The sequence below is a fragment of the Grampus griseus genome, assembly GCF_964374135.1.
Source record: "Grampus griseus genome assembly, chromosome: 1".
Lineage (NCBI taxonomy): Eukaryota > Metazoa > Chordata > Mammalia > Artiodactyla > Delphinidae > Grampus > Grampus griseus.
Genome location: NC_139017.1, coordinates 21,680,417 through 21,694,880, shown reverse-complemented (window position 1 = coordinate 21,694,880; position 14,464 = coordinate 21,680,417). Strand labels below are relative to the sequence as shown.

The 14,464-nt window shown below is 36.1% G+C and overlaps 1 protein-coding gene across 2 annotated transcripts in view; it reads left to right on the top strand.

Annotated features, from left to right (window-relative positions):
• Positions 1 to 14,464, top strand: part of NVL (nuclear VCP like) — a 97,892-nt gene that overhangs the window by 41,326 nt on the left and 42,102 nt on the right. For both annotated transcript variants that reach the window (XM_082660598.1, XM_082660599.1), the window contains exons 16-18: positions 2,876 to 2,938; positions 7,542 to 7,661; positions 11,082 to 11,181. In XM_082660598.1, the coding sequence (XP_082516724.1) occupies positions 2,876 to 2,938; positions 7,542 to 7,661; positions 11,082 to 11,181 (283 nt within the window). The remainder of the gene's footprint in view (positions 1 to 2,875; positions 2,939 to 7,541; positions 7,662 to 11,081; positions 11,182 to 14,464) is intronic.

Here is a 14,464-nt window from a genome sequence, read left to right as displayed (position 1 = left end):
GGGTGGATGCAGTTCCCTTGCCTGAGTGCCTTGTAATGTTTGTTTGTGTTTTAGTTATATCTGCCTTTGACTAATTCTGCTCACAGCAGAAAGGAGATAGCTTAGATCATTTGAAATCCCTAAATAATGTTAAGGCATCATAGATCACATTTTTCCTCTTCTTCCCACCCGCCGCCTCCCCAAATTGCCAACATTTTGGTCCCTCTCTGTTCAGTCAGATTTCTGGTATCTGACCATTTAGAGCAGGGAATCTTACCTAGGACTCCATGGATGGACTTCAACAGCTCACCGGATCCATGAGCCCAGGCAATATATTATGAGTATATGTATTTTTTCCAGGGAGAAAGTTCACACTTTTATTAGATGCTTCAAGAGATTCATGACTACATGCCCTAGAATCTAGAAGTAATAGAAAATGTCCTGGAATGGCAGAAGCAAAGTGTTACTGGAGTAAGGTTATGGAACCACTTATGGGTCAGAACCTGGCAACCTAGAATTGGTTATAAAATTAAGATTTTGGATGACCTTGGTTGTTTTGTTTACTCATGATAACAATAACATAATGAAAAATTTCTAAGCACTAGCACATATTATATAAATAGCATCAAGTAAAGGCATGTGATTGCTGGGGGCCAACACACTGAAAATTGGTGACTAATAAGGAAACTGGAAAGAGAACAGTAAAAATCATTTAGTCATCTGCAACTATATAGTATGGAAGCAAACAGCTCCTAACACTGAGTACAAGATTCATGATGATATCCATGAAAAAATTAAATTATATCCACTGTATTTCATTTATCAATAGAAGACAAAAGATTTCTGATAATTTCAGGAACTCTGTTGGGTGTTTTAATGGGTGAAATCTTAGTTATCTCGCATATGGATGTTGAAAACCTAATGTAGAGGAATCATGCTTTATTAGATGTGTATCCTGACTCTACTTAGAACGTGAGAGGTAGGAAAGTCAAGAAATTGGCAGCCGGAAAGACAGAGATTTCGAGATGTGGATAAGCTACATATTGAGCAGTTTTTGCCTGGCAGCGCCTGCATGCATTCATTTATTCAACCAGTATTTGTTGAGCTACATACACTTTGCCAGAACTTGTGCAAGGTGCTAGGGATAAACTAGTGAACATGACACCTACTCTAATGGAATTTATTGTCTGTCTTGAAGAGGCAGGCAGTAAACAAAACAATAAAATTGCAGATTCAGCTAAGTTATGATGGAAATAAACAAACTGTTGTGGCTATTTTAGGTTTGGTATTTAGGGGATGGTGATATTTAACAGAGTCCTGAAGGACTAGATAGCCACATGAAGAGGCAGGGAAAGAAGGGGAAGAGTCTTCCAGATAGAGGGAACAGCAGTTGCAAAATCCCTGAAGTGGGAAAGGGCTTGGTGAATTCTAGAACCAGAGAAAGATCTAGTGGCTGGGCTAAGAAGAAACTGTCATGTCACAAAATATAGGCTTGCAAGCCATGGTGAATATTTCAATTTGTACTTGAAAATAAATGAGAAACATAGTAAAACTATATGATCTCATTTACATTTAAAAAAATCTTTTATTGGATTATAGTTGATTTACAGTGTTGTGTTAGTTTCAGGTGTACAGCAAAGTGAATCAGTTATACATATATATATCTCCACTCTTTTTTTTTAGATTCTTTTCCCATATAGGCCATTACAGAGTACTGAGTAGAGTTCCCTGTGCTATACAGCAGATTCTTATTATCTATTTTATATATAGTAATGTGTATATGTCAGCCCCAATCTCCCAGTTTATCCCTCCCCCCTTCATTTACATTTTTGAGTTAAGTGGAGAATGGATTGGAGGAAAGCAAAGAGAGAGAGGAAGCCAGTTAGGGTTTTTTTGGTTTGGTTTGGTTTGGTTTTTTTGCATGTCCAGACAGTAGGTGATGCTGGTCTGGATGAGGATTGTGGTATAGTGGAGAAATAGGAAGTATCAGACTCACCTACATTTTAGCATTAGAGCTAATAGAACTTACAGATGGATTGGCTGACCTGACAAGACAAGAGATCAAGGGGAGACACTGGTTTTGGCTTAGAAAATATATTTACTGGGATAGGGAGAAAAAGAGTTTGGGGTGTGGGATTTGGGGAGAGTTGGGAGAAATTCAGGAGTCCTGCTTTGGAAATGACAGATTTGAAAATCCTATGAGATCCAAATGCGAAATGAAAAAAAGAAAAAAAAAATCCAAGGGGAGATGCTGAGGAATGTGTTGAACATAAATCTTGAGCTCAGATATCAGGTTCTAAGAATAGGAAAGAACTTTATTCCCTGATCATTTTGAAGTTGTGAGTGATTTTATTCGGGTTTCATCTCTACATTCTCAGTGTAATTTTTGTATTCTTCTTCACATATAACCATATATTTCTCCTTTGTTATTCTCTTTGGCTTTCAGCCATGCAGTTTAATCTTTATTTATTAAACAAAATAACCTGTAAATACTGTAAAGACTGGTACCGATGCTTTTGACTTCTGGTTTATGAATGATTGCTTTCATTGGGCACAGCATTTGTTTATACAGAGATTATGATTTCACTAGTATTCTAAGCTAAGGCTACAAATATACTTACATATACCATGTTTATGTCAACAAAACATTTACATAAATGTTTCAAGTCATTTCCATCTGATTTCTAGTCTGATTTCTAGTCTGTGGAAAGTTTTAGTTTCACATTTACTTCCTTTGATTTTCTTTTTATTCCCATTTGTCTCCTCTCCTTGAGAAAGAGGCAGCTATAAAAAGGGGAAAGTAGAGTATAAACCACAAAAAGTCCTTGCATTATCACAAATTATTGTTATTATTATTTTATTATATGTTTGTCTTGTGTCTTTTTTCTCTTACTAGGCTGTTGCAAATGAGTCTGGGTTAAATTTTATATCTGTCAAGGGGCCTGAGTTACTAAATATGGTAAGTTGTTGTGGCATTAGCCATTATTTTTGATTAGGAAAAGTAATGGTCATTCAAATTACAGGGTCCTCAGATCATTGAAACAGTTGAGTTTTTTGGTAAAATCACTGCAATAGGAGTGAAGAGATTGAGCTTTGCTCTGCTGTACTATTTACTGTGTATAAATGCTTTCTTAATTAAGTCTGTTAACCTCTAAGCCTAAGTTTTCTCACCAGCAAAATGGAAATAATCAAAATAGTCAACATTAAAAGTGTTAACTCTGAATTTGTCAAGCCCTTTATATATATTATTCTTCAACACCCTGTGAGATGCAAATTGTTTTTTTTCTCTGATTCACAGATGAGGAAACTTAAGTTTGAAGGGGTCGTATAACTTGGCCAATGTCCAACAGCTTGGGGATAGTGGAGCTGACATTTGATCTGCTTTCCTTGTCCTGTTGTTGTATAGCTCAAATGAGTTAAGGATTAATAAATAAAAATACTTGGGAAAGAAATCACTAAACTACTATATAATAACTTCTTTCTGCATTTAAGCAGCTTATATCTTAAATTTAAGAGACTTTGAATTTCTTATTTCTTGTTCATGCCTATGAAGAGTAAAATGCCATTCCATAATATTCAAACAAAGAAGAAATGAAAGTGGTATCATTTGTTTTAAAAGGCTTTTTCAATTTATCCCCCCTCTAATTTTTTTTGTTTCCTATTAAATATGTTACTTTGCTCCTAAAATAAGGATTTGTACTTTTATCTTGACTCTTCTTACACTTCATTTTGGCTTTCTAGTGGAGGAGGTACTCAAAATAAGCGCTGAGGGGAAGGGGTTGATGGGGGGTGAAGGGTGAGGCTGGAAAAAAAGTAATAGCCAGGCAGTGCAGGGCCTTCATACCAAGCTAGAGTCAAAATGTTACCTTTAGCATATTAGAGAGCTAACAGAGTGTAACTTTTTTTTTAAGAGTGTAATATTTTTAAAATTTTACTATGAAATATTTCAAGCATATAACAAGTTATAAAGAGTAATATAATGACCCCTCCATGTATCTAACATCCAGCCTTAAAAAAAAAAACCAATATATACTCAAAGCCCCCTGCAAACCTTCCCTAATCACGTCCTCAATTCTCTTTCCCATAGAATTTACTATAATCCTGAATTTGGTGTTTATTAATTCTGTACACTTCTTTCTACATTTACTGTAAATGTTATATATTTATCCCTAAATAACATGTAGTATTATTTTACATGTTTCAAAAAATAAGTTTATGAGAATTGGAAATGTGAACACCTACTGGACACTTTATATTAAGAAAATAACTTTTAAGTGTGATAATGATGTAGTTATGTTAAAACCATTATCTTTGGACTTCCCTGGTGGCTCAGTGGTTAAGAATCCGCCTGCCAATGCAGGGGACACAGATGCGAGCCCTGGTCCGGGAAGATCCCACGTGCCACAGAGCAACTAAGCCCTGTGTGCCACAACTACTGAGCCCACATGCCACAACTACTGCAGCCCATGCACCTAGAGCCCGTGCTCTGCAACAAGAGAAGCCACCACAATGAGAAGCCCACGCACCACAACAAAGAGTAGCCCCCGCTTGCCGCAACTAGAGAAAGCCTGCACACAGCAACGAAGACCCAACACAGCCATAAATAAATACATTTATAAATGATGGGATTTTAAAATATATATATATTTTAAAACATTATCTTTTAGAGACAATAAAATATTTACAAATAAAGTTATGATGTCTGGGCTTTCCATCAAAATACCAAGTAGAAAGAAAAGTGGACAGAGTATAGATAAAGTAAGTTGATCATGAATTGAGCTGATAATAATGAAGCAGGGTGATGGGTATATCTGGGGTTTATTAAGGTATTATATCTACTTTTATTATATGTTTGGAACTCCTTTTATAAATGGTAAAGCAAAAACAAAGCCACTTTATATAAATGGTATGTGTTCTTTTGTAACTTGATTTTATTGTTATTTTTGTTGAACATTATATTTGTAATATTTATCTTTATTGATATATTTACCTCTAGTTATTAATTCTTTGTACAATAGTCCATTGAATGAGTATAACCACACTTTTAAAAAAATCAGTTTTTTTTCTTTTTTTTTAAAAAAATATTTATTTATTTATTTGGTTGCACCAGGTGTTAGTTGTGGCAGACGGGCTCCTTAGTTGCTGCTCGCCGGCTCCTTAGTTGTGGCATGCAAACTCTTAGTTGCAGCGTGCATGTGGGATCTAGTTCCCTGACCAGGGATGGAACCCAGGCCCCCTGCACTGGGAGCACGGAGTCTTAACCGCTGTGCCACCAGGGAAGTCGCTTAAAAACATCAGTTTTTTTCTTGATTCATGTTTAGGTTGAACATTATATACATATGTCCTTACGCATATTTGTGAGATATTTTCACCCTAGGGTATGTACTCAGCAGTAGAATTGCTGTATCTTACAGTATATACACTTTCAAAAATATTAAGTATTGCCCACTTTTTTCCCAGAGTGGTTCTTATTGAGTTTTACTTTCACCAGCAGTGAATGAAAGTTACTTACGTTTTTGCCAGTCTGATGAGTATGAAATTTTATCTCATTGTCATCTGGTTTGTTTTTTAGAGGTAAATGTGGGAAGAGTTCTGTGGAAGAGTCCAGAATGACTCTGAGAGATTAAGTGATCTAATGAGGAAGATAGACATCTTGGGGTTAGAAAATGAGTTTGCTCTAGGACGTTTTAGATTTAAAGAGCCATTTGGAGGGATTCAGCAAACTATAGGAAATGTGAATCTGGAGCTCTGAAGAGATTTGGGAGTAAGTATCAATCTAAATGGCACCTAAAACCTAGGGAATGGGTAAGGTTGTGTAGTATTGTAAGGTGGTCTCTGACAGAACCTTGGAAGACACCAACATTTACGGGCCAGGAAAGGAAAAGCTGGCAAAGGAGACTGTTCCGAAGGTGGAGGACGCCCAAGACTTTCTAAGCCTGAAAACCTAGGGAAGATAATTTTTTCCACCTGTCAATATAGCCATACAATAGAAAAGAAATTGAAAGAAGGGCTCTGGGTTTAGCAATTAGAATGTCACCAGTGACTTTAGGGAAAATATTTTCAATAATTATGTTTGCAAAAGCCAGATTATAATGGTTGAAAACTGATGGCAAGTAGGAATTAGAAATAATAAGTATAGGATCCTTACTTGAAATAGTTCTTAAAGGCCAATGTAGTGGGAATTTTAATCATTGTTACATTTCTTAAGATGAATTGATTTTAATCTGTCCTTTTGAAACTTTAGGTTTACCTTCCCCTAAATTAAATTTCCTTTTACTTAGTCATTTTGGTTAGCTATATCCAAAGTCCCTTTGCCGGCTGTATTGATTCTTCTCTTTCATCCCTGTTTGAAACTCTCTGTCCCAACCCCCTGATATCTTTTCTTTAAAAATATCTACTGAATGTCTTTTCAGCATTCCAAATATAGTTTTTGCTGATTTAGATTTTTCAGGAAACTAAATAGATCTGCTGTATTTGTACACTGAGCAGGATGTTATGATCAGAGAAAAATTTGAAACTGTCATGACTTCTGCTTTCCAAGGACTTTATGATGTAATATAGTGAAGGTAGAGTAGCTCAGAAGTTATAATAGTAGGAAGTGCTGCAAGAGCAAAGAAGAGAGGGTGGTGGGAAGAAAGATTAGTGATCTTGATCTAGAATGCAAGAGCTGTTTTAGAGGTAGGTTGGAGAAGCAGTTCAAGTGAGAGAAGCAGAATAAGCAAAAGTACAAAGAAAAGTTACAGGACAGATCTGAGGAAAAGAAGTTCTACTCAAATAGAAAATAAAAGTAATCATTGTCATCTGTGATGTATTCTATGCCTTAATTACTTTATTATGACCATATAGTCATAACATAAAAATAATCTTATGATATAATTGGCACCATAAAGACATTTTCAGATTGTCTTATTTAGCAGTATTATTATGAGAAACAAAGCTTTTCTTAGTTAACTAATTTGAAATTTTACAAGAACAATTTCTTGTGCTTAGCTGAAAGTAAAGCTGTATTTTTACATATAACTTTTTATATTAATTAGTCCTCATGTTATAGCTGCTTGTGAATTGCTTTGTATTTTGATTTTACCATACATTATGCATTATGAAACCTGGTAGATGTCTAACTGGCTCAGTTTGCCTCCTCTGATGTTGTATGACCGTTAGCTCTTCCTTTAGCAAGATGGCTTGTGTAGAAACGGCAGTAGAACAGTAAATTGTCTTGTTCACATTTAAAATACTGTTGAATTAATGAAGATTACTGCTGGGTATTTTATATGCATAAAGCTTTGATCCATTCTAAAATACCATATAATTGTGGAATTCTTTTGAGCTAGAGGAGACCTTTCATTCTATTTAGTCTTCATTTTATAAATGAGGAAATTTATAATAAGCTTAAGTAATAGCTAATCTTATTAAGTTGAACCACATATAACTGGCTATTTTTGACATAATACTTTTTGGACTCTGACATATAAATGTCATTTAAAACTAGTACTACTATAATTTGGCCCAGACTCCAAAGTTGAAACATCTCTACATTTTATTTCTTTTCTGTATATGGCTAGTATGTTGGTGAAAGCGAGCGTGCTGTGCGACAGGTTTTTCAGCGAGCCAAGAATTCAGCACCCTGTGTGATATTCTTTGATGAAGTGGATGCCTTATGTCCTCGAAGATCAGTCCGAGAGGTAGGTATCGTAGTTTGGTGATTACAGATTTTTTTTTTAAGCACCATAAACCTTTTGTAAGTTCTTACAAAGTTACGTAAAGTTCAAATAGTTCTTATAAAGTCATTCATTGAGAACACTGAGACTCTTTAAGTGAAGAAACCTAGTAATTTGAAAACAGGGCCTAGGGATAACAATTGTATTTTTATTAGCCTCTGTATCCATTTTTCTTTCTGTGTATTATTTTGGTTGCACATATCTGATTCACACAAATGAGTTTTTGGGAATGGAAATGATTATTAGTTTTGGATAGCCTACCTTGTAATCGTATGATTGTCTTCAGAGTTCTTGGAGAAAATATAATTTAAGACACCATGCACTCAAAGTAGGGTCAGATGATATGCTTTAAGACGTAGCACCATTTCTATCTGGGGAAGATATAAATTCGTGGCATTAAAGACCACTTGCATTACTACACTGAGTCACCATTCTTAGAAATTTTGGTACAGTGATTACCTGGAAAACAGTTATCAGGAATGCTGTTTGAATCATAGTGAAGCATAATATAAAGAATATATTTTAAATATATATATATAACCTTTTGAAGAGGATAGCAAAGACTGTGTAGTAAGTACATTTATTACCAGATGATTGAGGAAATGATTATATTTCTTATGTGATTTGTTTTCACATAGTTACTCTGTGTGTGTTCTTGGGTTGTGAAACATTTATTAGGTGCCTCGTTTTGCTTAAAATTCCCAGCATTCCGAAGTTGCAAAACAAAACTTGACTAGGATAAGTGTGCTTTATATCATAGCAATTTTGTTTGCTCACCCAGCAGTCAGCAATATCACAGAAAATCCTTATTACAGTCTTATCTCTGATAGTGATGTCAGTGGCCAGGGCAGAGATCCTTCCCGGGTTCTCCTGCCGGCCGTCACGTTCCAAAATCTAATGTGGGATCCAGAGCAAAATCCTACACACTATATCCAGCTGGTGGGGGCATGGTATGCTCTGAAATTTACTCCTTTTTATTTATTCCCTTTTGCTGTGAATTAAACCCTTTGTTCATTGATAGCCCATTTCATTGGTTTGCATCTCTCTGTTATCAAGTGGTAATTTAAATTAGGAGGTATATCCAGTCAACTCCTTGCCCTCAGAGAAGTCTGTGTTCTTATGAACTACATTTCTAACTTCTAGGTTATCTCTCTTGGGTGTCAGCTACCACACATCCCTGTAATCAGATACATGTGTTTTGCTTTAACATTTTCACCTGAAGGGGATTCTGAAAATATTTTAAAATTGAACATATTCTTTTTTTAATGATGCAAGTTATTCATGAATACATGCTTGTGAAAAATGCAAATAAATACAAGTATAGAGTCAAGTCTTTCTTCCAGTTCTCCTCCCTGTTACTCTTCTTGCAGGTTACTTCTGCTGACAGTTTAGTGTTTTGCATTTGTGGTCTAGAACTTTTTCTATAAGCTTAAAAACATGTGTGATTGAAACTTATTTTTTTTATATAAATGTGGTCATTCTATCTGACACTTTACCCATGTACTTAATAACTTATTTTGTAACTATTGAATAAATATTCCACAGTCTGGATAGGGAAGAATTAATTCAACAATTCCCCTGTTTTGGACATTTACATTGTTTCCAGTTGTTTCCCCTATAAACACAACTGTGTTAAACATTCTTATCACATATTTTTGTGCACATGTGGGAATATGTGAGACTTTTGGAAGTAGAATTTCTGGGTAGAAGATGTATACAAATATTTTGAAAGCTAAAACAGTCATTCTTTGCAAAAACTACCAGTTACATACACCTACCAACTAAAAATAACCATTTTCTACACCTTTGTCAACAATGGGTAATACCCATCTTTTTATTTTTCTCAATTTTATTGGCAAAACATGATGTTAAATTTTAGTATTCATGTCTCTGACCCTTTTGCTGTTGAAATGTTTTTCTGTGCTCACTTTGGCAGCACATACACTGAAAATGAAATGTTCCCCCCTCCCTTTTTTTAAGATTTTTTTTTTTTTTTGGATGTGGACCATTTTTAAAGTCTCAATTTATTGAATTTGTTACAGTATTGCTTCTGTTTGATGTTTTGGTTTTTTGGCCCCAAGGTACGTGGGATCTTAGCTCCCGCACCAGGGATTGAACCCACACCCCCTGCATTGGAAGGCAAAGTCTTAACCACTGGACCGCCAGGGAAGTTCCATCTTCCCCTTTTTTTGTTGTTAATTTATAAGAGCTTTTTATATGTGATGGAAATTAGTCTATTGTCCAATTATGTGTGTTGGTACTATTTTTCCCAGTTTTATCACTTATCTTTTTTTATTATATAAAATTTTATATATAGTAAAGTCTGTCAGCCTTTTCCTGAATTGATTGTGAGGTTTTTGTCTTGCTTAGGTAGGACAGTGTTTTGGGTTTTTTTTGTTTGTTTGTTTTTTTAAAACCAGTACTTCTTTATTTTTTTGAGTCCTGATTATAATTCTTTTAAGCTCCTAACGGTTAATACTGTGTCTCCAAGGGGTGATAATAAGGTGCACCAAATTTTTTTTCTGGAGAAATCAGTATGTTAAACTCATTACCACCTCTGTACATGAAATTTATGTTGAAGAAAGGCAATTAATGACAAAAAGAAACACAGCACCACTTTTCTCATTTCCTACATTGTGCATTTTAAAAATTTCTGCATTTAAGGGATAAACATCCCCCGATTCACCAACTCCTTGAACGTCTTAGATATTGCCCTGAGGTAGTTTAACTTTGTACTGCATGCTTCAAGGAAAAGAGAAAAGGCCTCAGTGTCCCAGCTGAAAGCTCTGGAATATCCAGTATCCTGGGGAGTCTGATCTGGCATTCAAAAGCTGAGTCTAGATTTGTCCAAAAGGAAATTCGTTGTGGCTATTAGATCTTTTTTTAAAAATTTATTTTATTGGAGTATAATTGATTTACAATGTGTTAATTTCTACTGTACAGCAAATTGATTCAGTTAGACACATATATATTCTTTTTCATATTCATTTCCATTATGGTTTATCACAGGATATTGAATATAATTCTCAGTTCTTAGATCTTTGGATAGCTCAGAGGCATAAGACTGTGGGATCAGCTAAGCCTGAGATTGAATTTCATCTCTACCCTTATGTAGCTTTGAGACCTTGGACAAATAGCCTCTCTAAGCCTCAGTTTCCTCATCTGAATTGTGGATGATAGCAGGATTGCTGGGAAAGCACACTGATGAGAATATGTTTTGCACAGTGCTTAGATATAGTGACTTCTCAGGAAATAATTGTTACATCTTTTGACAAAAGCTTTCATTCAAGTTAGCAAATGTATTATTTTGCATGGAAAAAAAAAAACTGGTGATGTATTTTTCTTTTATTGGGAGCTGATGTAGCTGTATTTATTTGTTTTTAGACAGGGGCAAGTGTCCGGGTGGTAAATCAGCTACTTACAGAGATGGATGGTCTGGAAACACGTCAGCAGGTTTTTATTATGGCAGCCACTAACAGACCAGGTAAGAAAGAAGAATATAAAACAGATGAGTCTAAAAACTTACAGCGTTTACGAACAGTATAATTTATATACGTCCTAGTAAAGGAAGAATAAGTTTGGGATATCCCTTTTTGGTTCATAAGTTGGAATAAAACCTTAGAAAGCTTTTATGTAAGCTATAGTAAAAACAAAAAACAAAAAAAAACAGTATAACATTATTGCTTGGATTCTGTAAGATTTTTTTTCTGTGTTGGTGCATAGAAAATTGTCTTATTAGCAGAGAACCCTTGTAACATACACTTTTGACCACAAAGTATTATCAGAATTTATGTCCCATGGTTTCTCTCAAGCTTATAGGAGACAAGAACCAGTCTCTTTTTCAGTGTATCTGAAGGTTAAAGATAGGTTTTTAAGGTTTTATACTGGAAGCATGTCCATATACCTGCACTTAACTATTTTTTTTAAATTGTTAAAAAGCCTAAGTACTAGTGAGGGATTTAGAAAAAGTCTCAAAACTTCAAAAGTACCGAAGGTGGCTTTTACTTTGGGTCCTCAGTTCTCTTCATATTGTTTAATACTTTGCCATCCATATGCGCCGCTGTATCATAGCTGCTCCTGCATTGATATTTGTGTTAACTATGTCTACCGGCAGTGACTTGGGACTTTAATTGCTTAAATGGATTTTTCAGTTTTCAAGCTGATGTAATTTTTCTTGTAAGTTAGTACAGATACTAAAACCTTCATGAATTATATACCATTTCATTTTAAAATGAAAAATCGAAAGGTTTGAATTAGACTCTTATCTTTGAATTAGAAATACTCTGAGTTAGGCAGAACTGGGTTTGAGTCCTGGCTCTAGCTCTTCATATCTTACTAACTGTTCTCTTTCAACCCTAACTAGTGTATACCAACTGAGTAGATTATAATTCAGGTCTGACACTAACCACCTGAAGTTGATGTCAGAACCTGCAGGTTAAGGGGTCAGTTGTCTACAAGACTGCCCTACTTCAGATACCAGATGCAAGTGGTGTCTCCAGGACACACGCACTTCTGACCAGCCTGCTACAAACTTGGGGATTCCCGTCACCCCTTTCAGGTTCACTAATTTGCTAAAAAGACTAACAAAATGAAGAAAAGCACTATACTTACAATTACAGTTTATTATAAAGGGTACACTTAGGGCTAGGTCTCAGAGGGAGTGCAGAACTTCCATGCCCTCTCTCCATGGAGTCAGGGCACATCACCCTCCTGAGACATCACTGTGTTCATCAGCGAGGAATCTCCCTCAAGTTTGATGTCCAGAGTTTTTATTGGGATTTTGTTATGTATCCATGATTGACTGACTCATTGGCCATGTGATTGAACTCAGTCTCCAGCCCCGCCCTACCTCCCCAGATGTCTGGCTCCAAGTTCCAACCCTCTAATCAGATGGTAAGTTGTTCTGGTAACCAGCCCCATCCTGAAGTTATCTGCAGGGCCAACCTTGAGTCATCTCATTAGCACAACAAAGACACTCCTGTTACTCAGAAAGCTCTAGCCAGGAACCAGGGGCAAAGACCAAATGTATTTATTCCTTATTATGCCACATTAATCCTGGGCATGTATTACTTCATCTTGCTAACCAGTACTTCCTCATCTATAAAATGAGGATAATAACACCTAATAGGCAGTATTGTCCCAAAGCTTAAGTGATATTGGTAATGTATCTATCATAGTGCATGGCAAGTAGCTGTTTAGTATTATTATCATTATCATGAGCACTTTTGGTATTAGCAGTAGGAGCAGTCATTAGGTCATAAAATCTGAGAGTCATCCTCGAAGAAACCTTGAAGGTCTCTCAGATTTGGACAGAATCACATCCTACCTTTCCTGAGCAGCTACAGATTTTTCTAGTAGATTTCAAGAAGACAGTCTTTGGTGTGCTCTAATAACCTATTCTGTCTTTAACCGTACTCACCATTTTTCATATTTATTTATTGTAAGCACTGTTATCTTTTAGTTTAATCTCTGTAGATTAGAAAATAACAGGTCCTTCAGTGTTACTCAAATAATAGGTCCTTAAATGTTACTACTAGGTTTTACTTAAATCCCTTCCTTCAAAAGGGTTCAGGTACGTTACCTTTCCTCATGGGTTTTTTTTTTTCCCTCCGATCTCTTTATTCATCTTTGAATTCCTTAGGATTCTCCAGATTCTCCTTAGTTGTAAAACCCAGAACTGAGTACAGTAGTCTCTTGAGTTTAGCTAGTGAATGACAGGATGAATGTGGTACCTCTGTTTTGTTCTTTCCAGTGTTCTTGAGTATTGTCTTCCTCTCCACTGTACCTCACCCATCCCTTTCTCCCCATAACAAACCCCATTACGTTGAGGATCCACATAAATTTAAAAATAGATGTTTTAGATCTTTTCACTTGTATTGATGCCTGTTTGGCAGTTCTGTTCCATTGTATTCTATCCTGTGACATTTTGTTTGATTGTTTATAACTTGGATTCTGCTCAGCTTTAAGAAACCCCTTCTTGCCCGACGTCCTGGTCAGCTCTTGCTGCATGGTGAACTACTGCGATACTTAGTGGCTTAAAATCACCATTTTTGCATTTTTCAGAATTTTGTAGGTCAGGAATTCAGGGAGGGCTTGTCCAGGTGGTTCGTCTCTGATCCACATGCCACCAGCAGGCATGGCTGGGCCAGAGGATCCCCTTTCAAGGTCACTTCTTTTCTCACATGTCTGGTGCTTTGGTGCGCCTCGGCATTCTGCACACCCCCTCCCCCCAGCCCATCCCCACCACCAGTTGTCATCTTCCAGGGCCTCTCCATGTGGCTTGGCTTCCATTAGAATGGTTCTCTGAGTACTCACATTTCGTACTTGACAGCTGGATTCCAAGAGATAAAGGTGGAAGCTGCCATTCCTTTGAAGGCAAGGCCCAGAATACACAAATTTTCTTGGTCAGGGCAGTGACAGGAAGGGCCAGATTCGAAAGGAGAGAAGTAGAAAGGGAAAAAAAGGGGAGTTTTCTTTAATCTTTCTTATGTATATTTTTCTTTTATCACATTCTTTGTTTTATGGTGCAAGTTATACATTCCGCCTTACAGCTTGGTGTTGTAGGTCAGTCATACCAGTATAATTTTCTTTAGTCTCTCAGGTTTACTCCTTCACTCATCAGATATTTATTGAATTTTTATTATATACCTGATCCTACTGAACTTTGGGAATTCAAAAGTTAACAATTCAGAAAAATTCTTTGCCTGCATGTATTCTGATTTGGGACTGGGGAACAGGGGGTAAATAATAGACAATCAAATAAATAA